This window comes from Oxyura jamaicensis, chromosome 3 (genome assembly GCF_011077185.1).
Source record: "Oxyura jamaicensis isolate SHBP4307 breed ruddy duck chromosome 3, BPBGC_Ojam_1.0, whole genome shotgun sequence".
Lineage (NCBI taxonomy): Eukaryota > Metazoa > Chordata > Aves > Anseriformes > Anatidae > Oxyura > Oxyura jamaicensis.
The window spans coordinates 41,013,910-41,039,442 of NC_048895.1; the positions used below are offsets into that span (position 1 = coordinate 41,013,910).

Genomic DNA, 25,533 nt, shown 5'->3' on the forward strand with positions numbered 1-25,533 from the left:
GCAGTTCTTCCCCTTGGGATTTTGTCATATTTATCTTGTACTGACATGTATTTTATGGAAATTAATACTACTTGAGTGTAAAAAGAAATCAGTAAAAATAGAGCCATAAACAGACAAAATGTACACTGCCTCCACTGAAAAGCTAAGTGGTATACCACAATACTGTATGACTTGCTCAGAAACGCATTCAATTGTCTGTAACATCAGACTGCTGTCAAAAAAAAGAACAAAATACTTTTGTATGCTGTGCATTATCAAATAAGGTGTTTATTTTAACTCCTATGATTATTACAGGCAAGGATACATACCCACAAACCATAATTATTTAAATACATAGGAAGAAACAACATAGATACCTTTCATTAGTTTTGCAAATGGTTCAGGACAGGTGGATGGAATGGGCAAAGTAAGCTTATTGACAGCAACTCCATAAGCCACAGCAAGGCCATCAATGCCACGGTAAGGAACTTCTCCTGTAAGCAGTTCCCACAGCAACACTCCATAACTACAAAAAGGTAATTTTTTAAAAACAGTTATTTTCAGAATACTGACACATTATTTACTTAAGAACAAACAAGTACCTGTCCAACCACGTACTGAAATTTATGAGGATTTCCTGTGTCAAAAGTGCCTTCAAGAGTTGACTCTGCTTCAGTCATCTCACACCTTTCCACTAATAGTGATTAGCCAAATTGGATCAACTAAGACTTGCTCACATCTTACTCATTGTCAATATTTTTTTCAGCTATGAAATGACACGAAGGACTCCTACTCCAAATGTTACCTGAAGTCACTTGTACATTAATGCTTGTCTCACGTAAATCTCACCTACGATGCAAGTCTGAACCACAGGAAAACAAGCAACCCTCTCCCTGCCAAAACCAAACAGAATGAGAAAGAAAACCTTGGCAGAACATCCAGACCATACAACTTTCCAAACCTTTCACAATTTACCTAGATGTACATTTAAAAAAAAAGAGAGAGGAAAGAAGACAGCTTTGTTTAGAAGTTTGCACTTCTATATATTCATGTATAGACAAGGGATTATATATAAAGGCCTGTTTAACTTTTCCAACAGATGCTACAAGATTAAGAAAGGGCTACATAAACTAATTTCTTCATTCTAGAAAAAAATAGCATTGTCTGCAATGAAAGAGATCTCTTCATATGGAAATCAAGAATCATAGGAATTCCTATTGCAGCAACATTAACCATAAGAATTTCTGCTATGCTCTTCACTCTAGAAGAAAGGTTGGGTGTTGCTTTTACGTTCTTTGGGTTTGTATACCCCATGCTTGTTGAACAATCCAACCCTCTACAAAACTCTGGGACAGGACACTAGCTGATGTTGTTTTAGAGCTCCCATTCCAATACCACTGAAACTGATGACTTCTACAGTCATTTTTGTGGAAGCAGGAATTACTCCTTGTAGAATGTAAGCCTAAAGTGGACTTCTCATTTTTTTTCCTTCTCTTCCTGCCAGGGAACCACTATCTGTAGAACAAGGATACAAAGGACAACCTATTACTGCTTTTGAATAGCAAAGTGAGTAGGCAAAAAATTAGAATACAAAGTATTCTAATATAGTGTGTGAAGAAACCATCTGTAAGTTCTGCAGGACTGAATTCAACTCTCCTACAGGTGGAGAAATACACGCAGCACTGGTGAGGTAAGGGCTATGCATCCCTTAACACTCAACAACCCTTCTTTGCACCCAGGTAAACCTTAGTACTAGAAATACAACCCCAACTATTGTAGACGTGACAGGGAGAAGCACACACACTAGTCACGTTTTTCTTTCACTGTCTTCTTAATGAGAAAGCCATTTAGCATTGTACAAGACCTTACATCACTTGAATAAATAAAAAGCACAGTAATCTAAATACAAGCACAAACAGAACTTACGGTTTTTACAAGTATGGTAACTACATAGGAAGAAATTTGAAATAAATACCAATGCATTGTTTATCTAAGAAGTTTTGCCTATCATAAAATCTTGTAACTGTGAATTCATTCATTAGTTTTGTAACAATTAATCAAAAGCTAAGGAATATGGTCTATTCCTAAAAATTGAAAAGAAATAGAAAAGTCTTGGGCTTCTTAATAACTTCACCACAATTTTTTCAGTCTAATCTTTGTACTTCCTTGCACGCTCAAAGGATGATAAAACCAAAAATTCCTATTTTGTTTTAAAACAGTGGTACTTTTGACAATAATGAATTTCTGCAGTACATACAAATTTTATATATGAGGAAGGAATTCTACTTAAGTACATCTCATCTGTGTTTTTAGACAAAGCATTAAAAACGATCTTATGCTTCTCCCTGCAAGCACTGATTGTTCTTAATTCAAAGTTTCCTTGTTCAGACTATTCTGTATGTATTTTAGTATGAATTATAAAGTTAAGCAGAACAATAATAAAACTAACTAAAAAGAAATAATATTTAATTAAAACCTGTGTCACAACATTACCTTTAGTTATATTTACAATTTTGGCCTTTAATGCTAGGTAACTTTCAACAGTACCAAAGAAGAACTTGCAAAATTTTAACAGACCAACATCATAACAGCCTAAAGTACCTTTTTTAATGAATGCAAAGTCTTAACCTCAAGTACCAAGAGCCAGTATAGGGTGGAAAGGAACCCTACAGATGTTCTATTCCTACTGTGGTGGAGGTTTTCAGAGGTACTAGCCTATCATTATGTAGGACAACAACTACTTATTAACTCTTTCAACTACGGATGTTGCTACTTCATGCATTAAATCTCACCTGCCCACATATAGCCATCCTAAGTATACGGTCAAAGCTTTGAAGAAATATATATTTTTTTAAGAGCAAAAAATATCTCCTTTTACATCTTCAGGGGAAAAAAAAGCAGGCATTATATGCTTGAAATATACAGTAAGACCACATAACCTAATACACTTTCAGTAAGATATCCTTTAAATATTTGCATTATTAAAATTTATTCTCCTGCTGTCAAATGTAATTTAAGCCTTCCTCTATCCCGTTACAGCAATACCTTGCAGTTTTTACATATTTTAAAAGCTGATCAAAAGTTAGGTAAAGTTCTCAAAGTTTATTTTACTCTACAACCCATCTAAAGCAGAGGTCCCTAAGCATTACTACACAAATCCCTTCAAAATTATATGAATGTGAAAGGCAAAAGCAGCTACTAATTCCGCTATTCAGCGAGTGCTCCTCACATGGTCAAGAGCTTGTACAATGGAGACATGAGTTATTATGAAAACCACTGCTGAAGAACACCATCATCACTTGGAAATCTGTGAATGCATTTGCACTTTCAGGCTACATACACAAAAACAAGACTGACATACCAAGTCTGAAAAACATGATAAATGATGGAGGGGTGGGAGTGAAGGAGTGGAACTCTTCGTTGGGAATTTGGAACTATACACCAAAAATAATAAAAACAGTAGTTATAATTCTGGTTTGGGAAGCAAAAGGATACATATGCAGGGCCTAGAAAGCACCCATTCTGCTACTTAGGATGACACCTGAGAAAATGCTGCCTGGAAGACTATGCGTGAAAACACTGACAGAATAATTAATAATTCCCAGCACTGGCTGATTCTGAGAGCCTACATGCAAATGCAATCATGGTGAGCCATCTCAACTGCTCATGACTTCTTCCCTGCCTTTTTTTTTTTTATTCTTTTATTAAAAGGCATAGAGACATTTTCTGGAGACTCAGTATGTAAAACTTCTTAGAACTTTCACAAAGTATGTGTTACTGCCGTAGAGAGACACAGACTTAAATTTATAACCTGAATGTGTTTTAAAATAAAAAACACTCCCATAACCAGAGCATTACAAGATTTACAACATTCATTATTTGGTTTTCTTTTGAAGAAAGAGTAAAGGTAAGCAACAGAATAGATCAAGGTGCAGTAAGCAGAAAATCTTTAGAAGCCAAGGAGGACTAAACTATACTGTACAACAGAGCCTTTATACTTAAAAACCTCTCCTGTTAGAAGCCCATCATTGAACTAAATACTTACATTTTTACAAGAGAGGCGTGCAGGAGAGAAGGCGGAGAAGAGAAATACTGTAGGTTCCAAAAATGTAAACTAATGTTGCAGCAGAATATAAAATAATTGCACCAAAGCATACCCCCTCAGATACCTAAAATCACAGCAACAAGACTGGACAGGACCTGTAATTAAGCATGGAATACAGCTGATTAGGGAAACGCCTACACCCAACCTCCACCCCACAAAAAAAAAAAAAAGAGAAAAAAGGAAGAAAGAATGGAAAAAAAGAATGAAGCCAATGATGTTTCTCAACTGGTCATCAACTCAGACTGATGTACACAACATGCTGAAAAATCAGGTCAAAACAAATGGTTGTCACGAAACAGCAGTGCAGATACAGAATAATCCTGAGAATACCAGAAGTATTACTTCATATTGTAGAATATCAGGCATCTACATAAAATAGGACTCTGTTTAAGAACTATACAACACTGAGCATGCATAAAAGGCATAAAAAAACAGATTAAAGTCCTCCCCTCCTTCCCTAAATAGCTACCATAGATCCTTCACAGAGAAACCATTTTAAAAAAGAAATGCAGACTTTTCAGGGTGAGGCATTGCAGCTTTTAAAGCCTGTTGTGCAATCACAACTCTTCCCCATTCACAAACTAAACTGAAACTGAAGTCTATATCACCTTTCTGTGATACATGTTTCCTATACACCACTCAAAAATAGCATCAGTTTTGAGAGACATTATTTATTAATGATCTACCATAATGTCTGTAATGAGAAATTCAAAAACTTAACATAGGCAGTTCCTCACTTTCCAAATTATACAGTAGGTTAAAACAGTTTTGTGAAAACACTCTCTCCTCACTCCAGTTACTGGAAGTAAAATCCCTATGAACATAAAAACTCAGATCTGGTTAGTTTTATGCATAACCATGTTCTAGATTCCTAGAAAGCAGCACTAATTTCAGTTAACATCTGGCAAAGTTCTGTCAGTTAGTTTTGTTTATCAGACATGGCAAGGTAGTAGCTGGCTGGTTGCATTTCTTTATGCACAATGAGACTTTTCAGACATCTGATACAGAGCAAACATACCATTATGAAACTGATCATGCAGTAGTATATCAAGAGCATTTTATATTAATACTCCAGATAGATTACTTGAGTATCTTAACCAACAGGTATTTTAAAAGGCTTCTCTTAATGAGACCTTAAAAAATGTTTTTCTGCTTATTTTCCCTCTCCTTCCTCCAAATTTGTAAGTCACAGGTAAATGAAGTGAAGTACAGGCTGAGATATTAATATTTTTCTTAAAACAGCTATACTTGCTATATAATGAGAAAGTAACTTAGAACAACCAATGAAAAAAAAATGAAATAAAAATTCATCCAAAACCATCAACATATTTCTGCTGAACACGGTCTTCAACAGACGAACTTCTTACCTCCAAATATCACTTCCTTTAGAGAACAGGGAGGACTTGATAACTTCGGGAGCCATCCACGCGTAAGTCCCTGCTGCACTCATTTTGGTTGTTCTGTGCCATTCTCTAGCCAGACCAAAGTCCGTAATCTTCAAAGTTTTATTGCAAATGTCATCATGTTCCATCTTCTCTAGCAACAAAACTGCAAAAGATGGAGTTTGTAAATTAGTTGAATTGGAATCAAACCAACATATCTAGTCTTGTTATTAATTTCACATACAACTTGAAGTTTGCAAATAACTGTTTAATATAAATGCTGTGAAATTACTGCAATTTTATATAAAAATGAAAAAGGTTACTGATAATTCTAACCTACTATGAGCAATGAAAGGGAGAAATACCTACAGTGTCATGAGCACTTTCTGCAATTGTGTGAGTACACATTAAGCTAGTATATGAAACCCAGTGGAAAGAGATGTAAAGCAAAGCACTTAAGTTTAAGAAAGCACAGAATGCTACCATCTCACAGATGATGACAGGCCATGAAAATTGTATTCACTTTGGAACAAGATTCTGAAGTAGTAAAAACAGCAGCAGTAGTAAAACAAAGATGGATGTTAAGAATTCTTCTCAACAAAATAGGAAACAGTATATCACCATTAAAAATACACCCCTAATGCTACACTCAATCCTGGTTCATCATCTCAAGAAGTGTGTCATAAAACTGAGAGACACAAATAGATGCAACTGGGGGTGCTCCGAGAAGCGTGCCCTCAGTTACGAGGGATGGTTGATAAACTGGTGCTTGTGAGCAGGGGAAAGAAACAGCTGAGAAAAGAGTCTCTGATAACAGTCAGGGAGTGAAGCAAGCTACAGGTAACAATTGTTCACAGCTTCTCAACACGAGACCTGGACAACATCAAACAAAATTAGCCGATAAGAATCAAACACACGCGGCAGTTGTTCACACAACACTGTAGGTGTACTTTGGAATTTTTGGCATAGTGTGTGAATACTATTATTTCACTTACATTTAAAAGGCACCTACACAAATTCACAAGAGACAACTCCATCAAGAGCAATTACATTAAAAAAAAAACACAGGAGTTTAGGTTCAAGAAATCCCCAGGCCACAGATCACTAGAGGTTGGGAAATTATACCAGGGAGGTTAGCTTGCAAGTCCCTGGACTTGGATCAAATCCATATTGTGTTATATCCACTGTAACTTCATGCCTGTTCAAGGTGAATTGGCAAATTATCTTTCTTTTTGGTGCTATCTCATACAGCTTGTGTACTCACCATCTTAAACCAAGAGTATTGGCAACGCTGTAATACAGCTTCTTAAAAAAGCCTTAGAAGGAAAGAATGGGTTTACTGTGCTAGAGCTGACGAAGAGAAAGTCAATAGGTACCAATAGGTGCAAAGGAATCATTAACACAGTACAACTGTAATTCATATTCAGTGCCTCTGTCACCATCAACGGTAGTAACTCAGTTTTAATTTTCTGCTCAAATGATCTCCTGGGCCAAAGATCATAAGTTGAATTGCAAATAAGAAGAATCAGCAATGCATGTGTTTTACAAGTGTATGGAGTGCAAAGCACAGTTCAAGGGAACCCACTAAGAAAAAGCAGATGAAAAATGACCTTGCCCTGCAGAGGAAAAACTGACGAGCCTATATTTGCATTTGCAAGAAATCGTTTTTACTGGTATAGATTAATTGCACTCTTACGAGCATTTCAGAAAAATGATGTCAAATCCAGATTAAAAAAGACAGCCCACATTCTGTTTTCAGTAAGCTTCTTAACACAGAGTGGAAGAAATGAAGGCCAAAATGGTACAGACAAACCACGAGCTCAAAGCCAGCACCTCCAGAACAGGCTAAATTCATGCATGAGTTTTTATAACTTTTATACTTCAATGAAAGACCTATTGTTTGCTCTTCCATTTCAAACATGCTCAGCAGAATTCCTGACATTCCTTGTCAGTCAATGTGACCGAAACCAAAAACAGTCAGTCTTGCAACAGGTAATAACTGGCCGACGGCCAGGTTTCATCCTAGGAAGGGACCACGTTCCTCAGCAAGCCGTGCTTCCGTTTCCTGCGGGGTCCGGCGAGCAGCCCCACGGCACACAGCCTGGCAGCACAGCCGAGCCGTGCTGCTTCCCGCATGGCAGCCTTCGGCCCCTCGTCCATTGCGGCCTCACAGCCCTCACCAGCCTCCGGTCTGTCTGTCCGAAGTCACTCGGGCAGCCCTGGGCTGGCCCGGCTCACGCAGCCCCCGCTTACCACTCCTCCAAACCCCTCAAGTTATCCTGCCAGGCTCCTGCGCACCTCTGATGCGGAGCTAGGAGACAGCCAGCTTAGCACTCCCTAGCTTAACATTTTTCAGACTTGATGCTTTCCACAAAGAGTAAAGTTCAGGCTTTTACAAGCAAAACCAGAGACTGTGACTATTTCCAAACGATTCAAAACCTAAGAGAAGGAGACTAAGTCAGATGTGGTAAGAACGCTTTGCATCAGTCACACTAATATCTCGGATTGTTATTCAAACATCACACATACTACAGAAAGAAATAAACATTTAACTAAATATTTTAAAGCTGCATATTTTTCCTCCTGGTTACAGTGTTTTCAACTCAATTCTGAGTTTAACACACCGTCCATCATGACTTTGCCCTTCTGCAGCGAGATGATGAAGAAAATAAATTTATTCACATCACAGCACCAGAGGTTTGGGTGCCATACACCAGGCATTGCTTGAATATAAGAAACAGCACGTGCCCAGAACTATTTACAGCTGGGGAACAGAGATGTCACTGCATGCTATTTTCAATAATTCCATGAAATATAAATCAATAGGTTGAAGATAAATGCAAAAAAGTCCTTAGAGAGAAAAATGAAAAAATACAAATGCTACATGGCTGAGCAGTATTAAAATTGGAGGCTATGATATAGTATATGTCCTAAGAATTAAAGAATTTTTTGACAGTGCAGCAAGCAGGCACAAGGGTTGTAACAGCATCCCTAGATGATTTCTAATTAACCGTACAGATAAGAAGAACTTACACTCTTGAGCTATCTAACGTTACTAAAGAAAAACTGTAAATCCAAGCATTACTCATTCTAAATCACTAAAGGAAGTAGCTCACAGAATTATGAAATATTTTAGGTTGAAATGGATCTCAAAGTCAAACGCCCCACTTAGAGCAGGGTTAATGTTAAAAATGTACATCTACCATCAATTCTTTTTATGACTCTGTAAAGTTATGGCAGTCTATGACAGAATAAAAGTAAAGATCTATATTTGCTCAACTATAGACATTAATTTGACTTAAATGACATTTTGAAATAGACTTTGAAGAACGCTAGTTCAGGACAATAATTAAGGACACTGAGGCATACAGAACAGAACAAAATTACAGCAGTTATATTACAGACAGCTCACATCACGCTAATTCCCTTTTTTCCTGCTAAATAGTTTTTAAGAGAGGGATAAGGTAGCAGACCTGAGCAGATGTGAGGGCCTTTTACGAAGTTTAATCATAAAGACAGAGTAAGAACTAATAAAATAATTCTACACAAGTGCCATATAAAGGAAGATCTCAAAAGACAGGTTAGTTACCAAGATGAAAAGAAGTCATCACTGAATTTATTAGGAAGCAAGTTTGCTTCACGTGCCAATTAGCAATCTGATGAAAAATACAAAGTGCACGTCAAGAATGGACAGCAAAGTCAGAAAATACTCCCCACTCCGAGGAAGGCCACGTTATCATGCTAGAAAAACACACAAAGGTAGAAGTGATCGATACCTAACTCTACAGCTATAAAGCAGAGGTGAAGGAAGAAGAAAGGTCTGGCTATTCTAGCTAACAGAAGCAGAACCAAAACAGCAGCTGCACAGAGTTGCAGAAGTAGCTCATGCAATTCTAAGAGGCACTAAAAAAAGGGAAGTATCATTAGAATTGTACAAGGCATAAGACCTCACGTGAAATACTGGATGACTAGAACTGCATATGTATGTTCAACAACAGTAACCTAAACTGGGGTAGATGCAGAAAACAGAATAATTAGGAGCCTGTAATACCTTTAATTTAGATAAGTCAGCAGAGCTTGTCCTCTTCACTATGCTAAACCAAGGCTGAGAACAGAAATCAGCTGTGTCTACAAATAGGATGCAGGTCTAAAGCATCGGTGCTCTTATCAATACCATGCTCTCCCTGGTGCCCTGCCCAGCCCATCTTACTCGCATGCTCATAACTAAACTTAGTTTTATAACTGGAACTACAGGGGAGGTGAGAGATTCATACCAGATTCCAAGATATTGCTTCGGTTCTCCCACCAACCCCTTCTGGCTTGCTCCTCAAAAAAGTCACAATATCTGACAATCTTCCTGTCAAACCTGGTTGCTAAAATACCAATTCCATTAAAACTGTCCCACTTGGTTTCTGCATTATCATAGTTACAGCTGGAGTCTTTTTCTACTCATTGCATACTGCAAATATTTCAAGGTGTAGCAGTATGCAGATAAGTTGTTCTGTACTTTTTATAACTGGACTTGCAGAATTGGAAAGCACCAGCTAGCTCAGCATTTCTCCAATTAAACATAGACTGGCAGCACCTCCACAGAACCACTATTGTTCCCATACAGCTGTCATCCATCAGGAACGGAACAGAATTCAGGCTTGAAAAGGAGGCAGAAGTCCCAGTAACATTCCACCCACATGCACCCAGTCTTCTCTCTGTTTCCCTTCACCAATTCCCTTTTCTGCATCCCCCCTTTTCTCTGCTTTATCTTGAAACTCGCTCACCTCCAGCGATAACGCTAGCTTTGATCTACTGAGTGCAAGAGGTAAGACATGAACCACAGCAGCAACAGTTAGAGATGCACAAAGTGGCAGTCCAGGTTTGGCCACATTTAAACAAGAGCTGCTTTCTCTGCTCTACTCTCTTTTTGGTGAGCTTGAGTTGAAAATCTTTCTGAGGAAAAAAAAAAAAAGTGTGAGGCAGGACATAGATGCTGTGTTCCACGGAAAAGAGAACTGAAAGTTTGGCGCAGGGCTCTGCTACATGCTAAAAAAAGAACAAAGAACATGAGAGGAACCAACTGGTTACACAAATGGGGAGAAGGGACCCAGGTCTTTTTTTTCTGAAGGCACCAAGTATTACTGCCATCAGATACTTCCTGGCTACAAGACTGGCTGTAAGTGGTTAAGAAATAATGGGAAAGAGCATATTTAGACAAGTCAGATTCCTGGGGTGCACACAAACTCAGACCTAGGGCAACAACCCCAGTGCTACCTCCAGTACTAAGCTGAAACTCTAAAGAGTAATTGAAACCATTTGTTTAATCACAAGCATTTTGTTTAAAGCATAACTCGACACAACAAGCTCACTTTCTCCCCTTTTTATTTTTTATTTTTAAATTCATGTAGTTTAAGTAACAGTATTTAAAGCAAGCCTGAGGGAAGCCTGGACAGACCTTTTAGTTGGCAGCATAACCAGGAAACTTCCACCTAGCACTAAGATCTTCAACACTATTCTTTTAATGTTATTTCCTACAGTCTTAAGTTTTCTTTTTGTTACTAAACATAGATCATTATATTTCTCCAACCTTGTTAACTATCTGAAAGCTCCCATTTAATACAATCTCGAATTTGACAAGCTTCTTGAAATCCAAAGACTTATGCAATTAAATCCATTTTAATTTCATAATGCATTCCAACACTTTCAGCAGACCGTTCTGGGTTACACAATTGGTTTAAGGTGCTAAACAAGGCATTCTTAGAGAAGCCAAGTCAAAGGATTAAACACACATAGGAAACTTAGATGCACTTTTAATGCTTAGATTTACAAAAATAACCTGAAATGCTCTACTTCTTTGGATTACTCCTATCTTCTTTACCTTCTTTGTAGTTTCTACTACACTCTCTTCAGCATCTGTTTTGTTGCTATTAAGAATACAGTGCTAAGCAATCTTACTTTCTTCAATTAGTAGTTACTTGCCACCTTGTCTTGCCAATTTATCCACAGTTCTCTGAAAAGTTCATTATGCTTTTTGCAAATATAAACTATTTAATATTATAGCTATTTAAGTTAATATGATTACAGGTTGAGTGCCTACATGCCACTATATTTAACACCGATTAAGTCATTCTTCAAGAATACAAAACAGAAAATAAATAGGTCGCAGTATACACTTCTAAGTGAAGATTGTGTAGACAATGCTGCTACTGTTGTCCCCCCATGCCCCCAGTCAGTTCCCTCTCCATCTCATTGTAAATTAATCCGGTTCCTGTTAATTCACTAAATCAACATGTATCAAAACCAGCAGGGCAACCTTGTATCTTTACCTGGGAATTAACAAGAAGAATAAATAAATAAATAAATAAATCTTTATTAATCATGTTGCATATTCAGCTTATAAAGCACACTACCTTGTCAATATTAAGAGACCCACCTCCATTCCTTCTAGCTGTTAATTGGTTCCAATTGCAATTTGAAATTAAAATTTCAGCACTGTTTGTAGATGCCATGTCCAGCTCTACTGAGTGTTTCAACTGCAAATTAACTATCAGTGTGAAAGCATTAACTGATCAGGACATCTTCAATGCATACAAAAGGTGATACATTTGTCTACACAGCACTGCTTCTTAGACAACTTGCTTTTCTCCTGTGAGTTCTTAATATAACTGTTAGGAGCTAAGCCCCTCACCTCTGCAGCCAGTATCAGTCCGATTGTGATCACCTCACTGGATAAAGTTTAGAGCTCACCATGAGCAAAATAATTTCATCCTTTACATAAAGATTACATATGCAGGAGGCATTTCTCTACCTCTTATTGTGAGACTCCACCTGGAGTACCACATTCTGCTGAGTTCCCCCAACACAAGAAGGACGTGGACCTGTTAGAGTAGGTCCATGAGGATGCTCAGAGGGCTGGAGCACCACTGCTACAAAGACAGACGGAGGGAGTTGGGCTTGCTCAGCCTGGAGAACAGAAAGCTCCAGGGTGACCTTATAGTGGCTTTCCAGCACTCAACTTCCAGGCTTACAGGAAAACTGAGTGACTTTTTACAAGGGCATGTAATAACAGGACAAGGAGTAATGATTTTAAGCTAAAAGAGGGTAGATTTAGTTTAGATATTAGGAAGAAATTCTTCCCTTATAGGGCCTGGCACAGGCTACCCGGAGAAGCTGTGGATGCCCCATCCCTGGAGGTGCTCAAGGCCAGGCTGGATGGGGCTTGGAGCAACCTGGTCTGGTGGGAGGTGTCCCTGCCCCTGGCAGGGGGCTGGAACTGGGAGGTCTTTGAAGTCCCTTCTAACCCAAATCATTCCATGATTCTGTGATTATAAGGATACTGTGCTCCACTATCCTATATGCCTTGTCGCTACATACATTCTTTAATTAAGAAGTTAATAATTTCTTAATTTTCATACTGAATTGAAAGCAGCTCAATAATTTGTTCTTAAATATATTTATTTAAAAACATCTAGCTTAAAAAGAAAAATCTACCTCACACAAGCCAACATATATTTAAGAAGTCCTGAACAAAGTGTTCCCAGCTGGAAAGCCAAAACAAGACTTGACTTGACAGAAAATGTCCTTGATAGCAAGGATTTACAAATACACACCAACCACATAAGAAAAACATATCCCATAGAGGGACATGTGGCACCAAAAAAAACAGGCAAACCATTAGAACGACAAAGACTCGCCTGAGTGTCTGGAAGAAAGGAGAAGAGAGAGGAGTGAAGTGATTTCAACGGCTGCAACATACCTTGCATCACCATTTTTTTTGCTTCCCCTTCACGTCTTTAATAACCATTATTAAAGCAACTTTGGGCAAATGGAAACTTGAGAGAAAGAAGGAGTTTTAACAAGTTATTGGCACACACCGCAGATGCTGCGAGTTATTTTCCTGCCTGCCATCTGTACTTTACCTGCTATTCTGATAGTTCTGCAACACAAAACAGAAATTTCTGTTATGCCTTAAGAGGAAGTACCAGAGGTAACAAGCATTTATAATTAGACATTCAAATAATTACCAGTTTAAAAAGTAAATTCTGAAAATGGAGGATTTGGATGTTGCACTAGGAAAAAAAAAAAAAAGCAGATTGTACACTAAACATTCAAGTTCTTTGTTTAGTAAAATACCAGGATTAATTCTATTTAAATTTTGCACTTAAGAGTTACTTCACTACAGCAATTCCTCCACAATTTTATAATTCCATAGAAATCAGTCTACACTGAAGCTTACTTTTAAAACTCACAGCACTCATTTACACTGTACCTACCAGCAAATTCCATACTTATGTGAAATACATCAATTACTTTGTTTTCAAGTGAGCTTTTAAGGTCTTTCTTTTTTGCTTGTTACTAGTTTATAAAAGGCAGCTATGCAATAAAAACAGTGACCAAAATGCAGGGAGATTAGAAAGAAATGTTAAGAGCAACTAGGAGCAATAGTTTGGTGGTAAATCAGTCATTCCTGACTATAGGATTCTTTTAGTTTCAAGCTCTACAAAGTAGAGTGGGTGATTATGCATTCCTTAAAGATAATCATCTTTGTTAGGAAATAGTGAATAATTTATTTTATTTTTCTTAAGCAATTCCTTCCTATTAAAAAAAAAAAAAAAAAAAAAAAGGCCAAACCAGAGCTATTATACTCAAACTGCAAAAGGAGAGTCATAGACAGTACTTAATTCATGAGGTACCATTTTCTCCAAAATAAATTTTCAGAGAATGTGCTAATACCTCCCTTACTCCAAAATCACGACCTGGACATTCCCTTCAAAGTAAACTAATGCATGCTATGCAACATACCAAATTCAGAAGGCCAATGCAGCTGAGGTTTATAATCTCAGAAATAACATCCAGAAGCAAGAGGTTACCTTTCTTCAGAACCAAGCTAACAAATTAACTTAGCTATCATTAGTCAAATCACCTGCTCAATACTTAATTTTAAAAAGCAAGAATATTTAATTCAAAGTTCTTTTGGATTTAGATTTTCTTCCAGTAAATAGAAGATCACTTGCTATATATTTTATTTCAAGCTAATCAGGAAAATACACAGCTTCTGAATACATGGAAGTATTTACATAGTTGACATACTTTTCCTGATTGTAACACATTATACTTGTCAATTATGTACTTCCTTGTTACTTTACTTTTTGTGACCCGTATGAAGTTGCATTTGTTGTGCTTGTTTTAGGATATTTTATGCACGAAAGTACCACTTTGAAATCAAAGATTGGTTAGAAAAGTTTTAAGTAAATGTATAGACATACACACTAAAAAATAAATCAACTCAAAACACATTCTATCTATAAAGGTGACTTACTAACCAAACTGAAGTATAAGGGTGTAGGCTGATGTCAAAAACAAGACTGTAAGAACTAGCTATCACTAAAATACATACCTTAAACTCCTCTTCAGTTATGGTCCCTCATCTATTTCAGAGTTAGTAGATCCAACTCTTTTACAACTAGTTTTATTCAAAGGTGTAAAGATGGAAAAAGCAGCAAAGCTGGATTCTATTATAAAATCATCTTGGATGAAATTTACTATTGAAAAGAATCAGCTGAATAAACTCAAGACAAAATAATTTTTCCCTCTCCCTTTGAAGATGCCTACACTATGAAAAATTAGTCCAAGAATCCAAACAAACTCTGGTTGTAGACACTTTGTCAAGTGTAGTCACTGAGTTCCCTGAGAAACTCATCACTTCAAATGAAACCCCTTTAATGTCATTTCTATGAGAGATTTTAATAACCTACATTCCATAAAGGTCTGAGACTTCGGTTGTCAGTTTCATCTGAGAATTAAAGCAATTTATTTTAAAGAACATTTGAAAGAGGTTTTTGTTTTTTTTTTTTTGCTAAACTCAGCCTGTTTCAAAATAAATCAGAAAAAAAGAATTTTTGAGCCCACCTCTTTATTTTTCTAAATACAAAACTTGACAGAAAAAATATAACAAGTGTTTGTTAAATCCTTGCAGCTTCTTCTGAGAGCTGAGGAACAGCCTCTCACAACTGTGTGTTTCCAAGAGCTCTAATCTTCTTTAATAGTAAAGGCAAAATGTGTAATTTAAAATGAGTACTTTGCACGTTTGGCAGCACTCTTTCTCTTGGGAAGAGAAAATGGAAGGGAAAACCCACTCTTTTGTCTCAGTGTAGATTCAGCAACAAGTTTAAAATGATAACTTTTCCTTTTTATATAATACAATAGGAGAAAAGAAATACAATTAGTTTCAGGAAGAACAATGACATCTAATCCTAGTAGAAAAGAAAGAGAAAAAACAACCCAAACATACAGGACCAAAATACATCCAGTTCCAGGAGTTACTTTGTCCTATAACAAACCACAGAAACAAAGCACTTACTCCTGCATTTTTCAGAGGGAGGGCCAGCTTATCAGCTCCAAGTTAATAGCACACCTGCCAAAACACAGATTTTAGTAGCTATGAAGAGAACAAAGCATGATTATATAGCCAACACTGGCATGTCTAGGATTGATTTAACTGGAGCTATGACCCCATACAAAAAAAAAAAAGGTTATACCTGGCAGGAAGAATACTTATGTGGTGACATTATACAGTATTTTTTATTTATACTTATATGCAAATTTGTTTTATATATAAACCCATGACTTTCAGAGGCACTAAAGTGGGTCAAAATTTATAAAACCATTTACTGGCAGCTACTGGTTTAGAGTAAAGCTCTGGTAACATGGTGAAGCAAGGTAAAAATGGTGAAATTAGTTCTAAACAGTCCAACCAGGAACATAAATTTATGACACCAGTTATTAGTTTGGTACTGCTACCATAGACAGATAAGTCATTTGGTCTTCAATATACTTTCATTTACAATTTTATTGACTTCAATGCCATAATTTTACCTCTAACAAGAAAAAAAAAAGCTTAAAAAACAAATCACTGCACTTTTTATAAGCATTACTACTGAAGACCACTGAACTGAGGTTCAATGTTTCAAATTTAAACAGATAATCAGAAATAAAAAAATCAAGGGCAGAAGTCATCCATGTTGCAAATACTCCTTGCAAACGTTCATTCTACAAGGCCACAAAACTTGAAACACTGAAGCATGTTTAGAAGAAAGTTTATGCTTTCTGATAAGAAAAATAAAAGGCTGCAAACAAAAAGCCATTATCTTCTAAGGTCAAAGAAACCACAAAATAGCGTTCGACATTCAAGTTCAGTTCAATGATGTGTTACTTCTCCATTCTTTTGAGTTTGCAGAACATAACTATGAACTTACAATATTTAGTCAGAGGGTCCAAACACATGCACTGTGCTTGCAGACCCAAAAGGCGGTGGGGAGAAACACAGCTGGAACTGAAAATTCAGTTACCTCTCACATGTTTCTAACGTTGGCTAACACTATCAACGCCCAAATCTCAGTTACATTTTTGCATTATGTTTATTTAATACAATACCTCTTCGCACAAACATTACACTCATCATGCAAATTTGTTTTCCCAGTGTTTAGGGGAACAAACAAAATTGTACAAGTATTTCAACATCATATGGGAGCTATTAAGCTGCCTGTTTTTCCACTGACTTCTAATGAAATGAGTTGCTTGCTCAGTACCATTTCACAGGTAGGTATGCGACCACATCCTAGGGCACCAGCTTTAAAAAAAATAATCCAGCTACGTAATGCTTCAAGTCCTTTTTAATATACTGGTATTTATTACAAACACTGTTATTCAAAGTCCTGCATCTCTAAATGTAATGCCACCCCCAAAACAGTCATTTCAGAAAAAATCAGAAAATCTGCGAGATGCAGACTAGGATGTGACTGCCCATGCCGGGCAACAAGAGGTCTCCAGAAACCTTGGCCCAAATGAGCCTCTTGTAGAATCCTCCCAGGGAGGAGTCCAACAAGGAGCAGGAGGAGAAAGACTTCAACAGCTGTAAAACAGCTCATCTGGTGTCTTACAGCAGGAGACAGAAAATAGAAAATAGACAGGGAGAGGAGAAAGCCATGAAGAACCAAGTGAGATGCAGAATGAAATCAAAATAGCATTATTGTTTGTTAACTATACTGCCTGTTGAAGGAGCAGAATCTTAACACCAAATAAGAGAAAGAAACAGTTTATTATTTTTAAATGCCAAAACACATCCTTCAGCTGGAAGTTAACCTCTATGACATTTTAGCACTAGCTATTTCTACTGCAGATGGTGAAAGCCACAGTAACCAGCTATTTAAAATCGTTCTTTCTTGAATTCCAGTATCTCTTTCTGAACACAAAAGATAGAAGGTATTTACATGCGGCAAGTAAATGTATCAAGTGAAAATGTAATGGGCATAACACAAAACATTTCTTTTGATAGACTGTGTCTCAAGGCTGCTAAGCCTTTGCTGCTCCCACAGAACCCAGCAGGCCATCAGGTCCTCTAAAAATACAGAAAATAAAATCCCTATCTACAACAGTCAGAGCACATCGAATACTGGGAGCAAGGTTTTATGAAACAAAGCAGAACGCTTTCAATCGATACAACGATACCAAAGAGAAAAACGAACTTGAATTCAATGACACGCTAACTTTTATAGTTCATAACCTTCGAAAGAGATGCTGTTTTCAAAGCTGATGAAATCCGGCAATCCTACAGTTTGCACGAGGGTATTTTTTAAGAATACTTAATCAGACAAGATTGCTAAAACCAGAGCTCCTTCCTGCTCCACATATCCAGGATGCATGACCAGTTTTTTCTGTTGCAATGCAGCAGCATTATCTTTACAGCACAGCACAAGGCAGGGCTACTTAAGCTCATACAGATGGGCTAGGAAGCTGGTATACCTGGAACAGTTTCTAAGCTTTATGTAATTTAAGCAATTAAGAACAGTAGCATTTAATTACCATGACTTCCTATATGAGCACAGCACTGAACACTAAGGCAGAAGAATTTTAAACTGCTAACAAATAAGTGGCTCACAAAGCATCTACAGAAGTATCTATATAATGAGCATCTTCCTAACCAGAGGACGATCCAGCACGTGACCTAGGAACAGCAGACCACTACCTGTGCGCTAAGGGTCTTCTTTATGCCAGCATTCCTGAAGAAAAATCTGTTGGTCCTTCCCCCGTGCCCCAGTAACTTTTGGCCCCACTATTTTATTTGCCTGTCAGATAAAATACTGAAAGCACAGCCATGTTCTTGGAGCCATCAGGTCCCTTTGGGTTTTCATGGACGTCAGCCATCTTATGGAACAGGAACATCCATCAAGTCCACCAGAGAAATGCTCTTTCCCCTCCAGACCTTAGAGACAGATGCCAGCCAGAATTGCCAGCTGAGCAGGTAGCAAGGCTACACGAGGTGTTTTCAAACTGATGACAGCAGATGCAGGCTGCTACAGGAGGCAGCAGGAAGGCCCTCGTACCCTGTGACAGCTATGGCTAGCCCAGCAGGGACACCAAGAAAATCCCAGGGAGCAGAGGAGCAAAACTACCATGACTGAGAGCATCACAGGGAGGTGAGGGAGATGGAGAGCACATGCCCACAGAAAACTCAAAACCACTTTAAAAAAAAAAAAAAACATAATATATCAGGTGAGCAGTAATTGGCTCATGGCTAAAGACAGAAACAACTCCAAGTTTTGCTGGCATTAGAAGACATCTTGGGACTTTATTTCCAGACATAGAAAGTTGGGTTGAAGCTCGAATCTGCAGAAAAGAGTCCTCTTCTCCCTCAAAACTACCAGAACCAGCTATAATAATTTCATTTGGATTTTTCTTCGTAACTGTTCCTTAGAAGACACTGCATATTCAAGCACTCTAATGTATAAGCAATCCTTACAGCTTTACTTGTGATGTCACAAGCCTTCCCTCTTCAAAACAGAGCCAGGAGACAAATTATGCACCCCAATGATTTCTGAATAAAATTGATTAAGATACCAAATAGAAATTTGATGTAAAGCTTTTCATCCCCTCACCCAGCAGCTAGCATAACATTGCTGGATAAAGTTAAAGGGAAAGTAGATGTTGCAGATTCTTGAAAACATCTCCATCTTATTTTAAGGGAGTTTTTAGCAGCAAGATGCAAGCAATTCCACTGTAAATAACCTATAACAAAGAACCAGAGGTTATTCGTCCTTGCTTTTCCTCAAATTCCAGTACACCTTCCCTCATCAAATTTATTCCACGAGATTAGTTTGAAGAATGCTACATTAAAGTGGATTGTCCGGTTGCAGTTTCGCTATTGTTGTACATTTGATTCCTTCAGATTTCAAGTACTGCTTTCATTAGCACTGTCACATCCACAGCCTTATTCAATAATCCTTGCAAATCAAGCTGTTCTTGACGTTTCTAAAAGCAATACAAACACAGCACACTTCAGAGAAGCGAGGACTGCAGTGGACCCTGGGACTCTGGAAGCACTAGTGGAAGTCACAGCAAACCAAACCTTCCTTTCATACCCATCTATAACAAACTAATACAGAGGACTTATCAGTATTATGCTAGTACACTGAATCCGCACCTAATCAACTTCGTGCTTTACCTTGTACTCATGGATGTGTCCATGCCATAACCAAGATATTCTGAACTTTTTGTAATGCTTTCTGCAAGTACACAAAGCTGCTGTACTAGAGATAAAACACATTTTTTAGGCAGAAGTACTGCACAATCTGAAATCAATCCCCAAACCACAAACTTCTGCATTCTCTATGCTACATTTCAGAAGGTGAAGCCTAGCTCGTTTTACCTGAACATACCAGTAGCTTTATTCAAACTCCAAGAAAAGCATCAGAAGAGGTGGCACCAAGTCTCTAAACAACCCCAGTTAACAAAAAAGTTGCCCTTTGAAAGAGTCAGCAAACCCACTGAGAAGTGCAACCCTCCAAAACAATCCCCATGTTACTACTAGCATCCAGTCTTGTACATGAGTGATTTTATTTTCAGTAAAGCAACTTCTTCATGATCAACTGGCACACTTAATTGAGATTATACTTGTACCTAGGAGATACAGTTAAGAATGTTCAAGTTTTTTGTATTTTTCACAGCTTAAGATACCTGTATTTCATTCAATTTATTCTTTAATTCAGAATTCCTTGACTATCAATGCTCATTTGGAAAACCTCAGTTTTTCCTTTAATTTTTTTCTTTGGATAGGTAAAGTTCTCCTTTTCACCCTTCTTTTAGATCATCTCCGTAACCTGTAAACTATATCTAAGAACATAAGAACTGCTTATTAGGAAGACATAGACTATGTTCTCAAAATAGACTCTGTTCTTTTCCAGAGAAACTTCTCACCTTGTCACCTGCACAAGTTTTTATAGAGCACCCACAACTAATTTGCAAATCACCATTAATGGCCACGTCTATGCTTACTATATTTAATTTCATCAGACCTATTAAAAGCTGAGTGGTCTTTACATCTTTGTTTTGTCTACTTCTGAATAACCACTAAGTAAGGAACTCCAGAACTGAGGAAACTCTGATACTAACAAAAGCCAGGAGTTACCCCCTTAATCCCTTGTTCAGCCCTCATGAACCTTGCTAGTTTTTATTCCAAATATTGGAAACATTTGCATGTGTATTCATTTATTGCTTTGACAGAAACAAAAACCTTTTCCCATCTCCTAAGGGGACCCCAAAGAAACCTGTGTATACTAACCTAGCTGGGCACTAATGTCTAAGATATATAAGTAATAAAAATCTGCTGTTCTTATTACTACTATGAAGACTATGGCACCTTCTCTAAACTGTCGTGTCAGTTTGGTGTCAGTGAACACCACTAGATATACTGTCCTACAGATCCCAAATCCTGGAAATGGCTTGGAGAGAAATCACATGCTTGCCTTTGTCTGTTGCCTTCCAACCACAAGTCCAGACATATATCCTTTCTGGATCAAATACACTGATGGAAGGGGCTAGAAAACATAGTTCTTATTTGGTAGTGAAAGAGTTTGGTGAGCATCCTGTAGCACACCATATTAAGGGAGTTCATTTTTCCAATCTCTTGTCAAGGGAAGAAAAAATCCCTTCTCAGTGGAAATCAGTAAGCTAGCACGAAATGGACATGTTGGCACAGTACCTGGCATTACCTAATGGAGAGCACTGAACCCCACGTCTAGCAGTCCACAGAAAGCAGCGATGAGCAGCCAGATCCTGCAGCAGAGCCCTGCCTGTGGCTACAGCCATCGCTAAGCCGCTGCCATCCATGCCAGGCAAGTCAGCCAGTCACCTCTGCAGCTTTCTACTCCCAGCATGTAAGGCTGGAAAAGGTGATGGTAACAGAACCAAGTGAAATCCTGGATGAAAGGACAAGGGATGTAGCAGTACACAGTCAGGACTCGCAGTCGTTTTAATTTCATTTAAAATTGTTGAACGTAATGACTACAGTATCACTAGCATCCTACTGACTTCCAGTGTTATCTTTTAGGTGGATGATCAAGGCTGTCTTCAAGCTTCACCAAGATAAAGAAACGTGGGTGAGAAAACTAAGTGGCTAAAGTTAATTGCATGTGCAACAGTGGTTAATAATGAAAGAAGTGAATAAGCGCGTATACTGAGGTTGTAATTAAAAGCACATTTTTAAAATGCTCTGCCATTATCTACATGCACATAGATGATAATGGTAATCAGTTCACAGCAGTCACCAGCTCAGCTCTAAGCGCTATGCTAAACCACAGGGTTATGCATTTCAGATACGGACTTTGCCACCGTCAAATTAGGAGGGTAGCGTATAGCAACCCATTCTGTCTAAGGAGAGGCAGACATACGAAAGGAGAAACAGCTCAGACTGAGCACAGCAGCAAACTAGGAGGACACAAGCTGCCTGCTGTCAGCTGCATATGATTTAAGGCGTTGGTCGTGACGTCTGCCAGGTCCTAAAGCAATGTTCCAGGAGTTCATCATCTTGCACTACAAACAGAACCACAAATACAGCTGAGCTAGGTCCTTTCTTTATCAAACAAATAGTGAAAGTACTCTCGGGAACAGTCCCATGACTGAGCCTTGTCTTAACAACCCATGCATGATGACCTTCAAGGCATACTGCAAAAGCCTTTTAAACAAAGTGCTTCAAACTTGAATGAAGCTTTTTCATTTTGACTTAACTACTTAAGGATGCCCAACTGAAAAAAAAAAGTAACACTGCCGCACATTTGGGCTGTTCAGAACAAAAAGGAAAGGCAGCAGAGACTGCTTCAGCCATTTCTGTACGGACTACGATTTCTACTTTCTGGTAGCTAATTTGAAACAACTGTAATGGCAAGCCATAAACACCTCTATCCCAGCGAACCACTGTTCAAGCACAACTCTCTTAGATGCTCCTGTCTCAGCTCCAGCAGCTGGATGAAGGATTCACTAGGCACGAACTGAGTAACTCCCTCACTCTTTCAGGTGCTCTTGTCCATGCCAGAGGCTGAAAGCCAACCTGGCAACAGCACAAAAGTTTCTACTGTTTTTAAGCTACTGTCTCTTCTGTGTCAACGCTCCCTATGCAGGTGAGTTTTATCAAAGCTAGAAACACAGAACGTAAAACAAAACACGTGCAAGTGTTCACAAGCGATAACTTTGTGAAACCTGCCTTCAGAAGTTATAGTAAGCCAAGGTCTTGTGAAAGCAGAAGTACCAAACGTGTGCGAGCGAGCAAAGGAGTCTCGTGAATCTGCAGCCGTGACTGTGCAAAGATTGCATCCCGCTTCCCTTCTGAGCGAGCTCCCGCCCGAGAGACCAGGACTTTGCTCCGCGTATTTTTCCAGCGAGTCCTTCTTCTCCTCAACCTACCCGGCTGGGTTTGCAGCCAGCTTCTGGGACAGCACTGGCAGAGTCCCCCAGGCTGTGACACCTCTCTGGGAGAAGTGGGACGGGGGAACTGTGCCCAGGCCAGCTTGGTGGGCAAGCGACTGCAGTGCCATGCCCGGAGGCCTGTGGCCATCCGGCAGCAGGACTCACCGTTGCTGGACTTGAGGTCGCGGTGCAGGATGGGGACGATGGCCTGGTCGTGCAGGTAGAGCATGCCGCGGGCGATCTGCACCGCCCAGTTCACCAGGACGTGCGGGGGGATGCGGGCAGCCCCGGGCGCGGCCGAGGAGGAAGACGAGGACGAGGAAGACGAGGAGGAAGCGGCGGCGGCGGCGAGGGCCCTGTTGAGGGACCCTCCGCGGGCGAACTCCATGACGAGGCAGAGGTTGGGCTCCCGCAGGCACACCCCGTGCAGGGCGATGATGTTGGGGTGCCTCAGCATGGCGAACAGCCTGGCCTCCCGCCGCACGCTCTCCGCCGTGGCCGTGATGTCCTCGTCGGGGTCCCGGCGCGCCGCCTTCACGGCCACCTCGCGGCCCCGCCAGGTAGCCCGGTACACCTTGCCGAAGCCCCCGACGCCGATCACCTCCCGCAGCTGCAGGTGCTCGAAGTCGATCTCGGGCGGGCTGCCCCCCACCGCCGCCGCCGCCGCCTCCCCTCCGCCTCCTTCTCCTCCTCCGCCAGTGCCCGGCCGGCGGCTCACGTAGTTGGCGGGGAAGATGCCGAGGCGCTGCCGGATCTTCCCCGCCCACCACCCGTCGTCGCCGGACACGGCCGCGTCCTGCGACAGCACCTCCACCACGTCCCCCCGCCGCAGGCTCAGCTCGTCCTCGCCGCTCGCCTCGTAGTCGTACAGCGCCGTCCACAGCGGGGCCGCCGCCACCGGGACCGGCTCCTCCCGGCCGCCGCTCCCCGGCGCGGCCATGGCAGCGAGCTCAGCCCCCGCCGCCCGCGGGGCGCCCGCCCGGCCGCATCCCCACCTGCCGCCGCCCCGCCGCCGCGGAGGGAGGGAGGGGAAGGGAGGGGCGGGCACAGCACGGGGAGGGGCGGGGCCCGGCCGCCGCCGCCCAGGAGCGCGCAAGCGCCGAGCGGGGAGGGCGGGAGGAGCGGCGCCGCTCCGCTCCCCGCGCTGTCGCCGCTGATTGGACGGCGGGAGGCACGTGGGGGGGGAGAATGTGGAGCGGACGGTCCGGTGGTCGCGGGGGGTGGGAGGGGTGCGCGCGGCTGAGGCGGCGGTTAACGGCCCCAACGGTCGGGAAGGGGAGCGTGGTCCCCCTCAGCGGGTTGCCCGCTCCTCCGTCGTGTGCGGTGCTCACGAATAAAGCCCGAGGTGGTTCTGAGGAAACCCGGCTTCCCTAGTTCCGCTGCGGGTGGACGGGTGGCTCGCACGCAGCGAGCTTCCTCCTCCAGCCGTGTTCAGCGTCCCCCCCTGTGAGGCCTGACAGGGCCTCGGCCCCGCGTGGCCCTGCCGCTTCTCTAGGAAAAGCCTGGAAACAGCACCTTCTCCACACCCGCTATTTCTGGGTCCAGGTTTTACAGGTCCCATCTGGAAAAAAACATTTTCTAAGCACCAATTTTGTTGGAAGCCTGAAGGAAGTGTGTGGGCTCGGGGACGCATTGTCTCCTCACCAACGCTGTGGGAAGCGCGTCTCAGAGTTGAACGAGATTTGTTTTCATCTCGGGAGCCGGTTGCTTTGTCCCACCAAGCCCGATGCCCTGGATGCAACTGCTGCCAAGGGATGGTTTCCAGAGGTGGAAACCGAGGTGGCTAGAAGAGGCTTGGGGAAGGTGCCAAACCACATCGCCGGGTAGAATTAGCAGACGTGATGAGTGCCGCTTGAGTTTTCACACAAAAACCCGCATCCCGAGTAGTGCCCGTAAACACAAAATTTGCAACTGGATATCCCAAGGTTCCAAAATAGTCATGCAAAAATTAAAATTACACAAAGTTAATAAATTCCTTTTTATCCCACAGCCTAAACCATGTCTGCAGCTCTCCACAAAAGGGGAAAATTAGACAGTGACTTACTGAACTGTGCTAACCATAAAGAAAGAATGCAGAACCAGCGTGTCTATCGAGTCTTTTCCCATTTCCTTTAATATAAGAGAATGCCTTGCAGCTATTCAGAGAGATAATTGCAAGCCTTCTCCTTATCTGCATATTTGCCTTATTATAAAAGCCATAAAGTATGTTGTAATACACGCGTTCTGCCACACAAATTCCACCTTGAACTTTATCTGTTATCCGAAGGAATCTGCAGGAACTAATTAACTGTGGAATGTTTTGGGTCAGGCGAGGTATTGGTTGCAGCACAGCAAAGAGTT

At 40.5% G+C, this 25,533-nt stretch overlaps 1 protein-coding gene across 3 annotated transcripts in view; it reads right to left on the reverse strand.

The window, feature by feature from the left end:
* The window catches only part of MAP3K21 (mitogen-activated protein kinase kinase kinase 21), a 43,448-nt gene extending 19,268 nt beyond the window's left edge, over positions 1 to 24,180 (reverse strand). For all 3 annotated transcript variants that reach the window (XM_035323218.1, XM_035323217.1, XM_035323216.1), the window contains exons 1-3: positions 23,359 to 24,180; positions 5,452 to 5,632; positions 357 to 505 (exon numbers count right to left, since the gene is read on the reverse strand). In XM_035323218.1, the coding sequence (XP_035179109.1) occupies positions 357 to 505; positions 5,452 to 5,632; positions 23,359 to 24,133 (1,105 nt within the window). In that variant the 5' untranslated portion in view covers positions 24,134 to 24,180. The remainder of the gene's footprint in view (positions 1 to 356; positions 506 to 5,451; positions 5,633 to 23,358) is intronic.
* Positions 24,181 to 25,533: the final 1,353 nt, after the last annotated feature.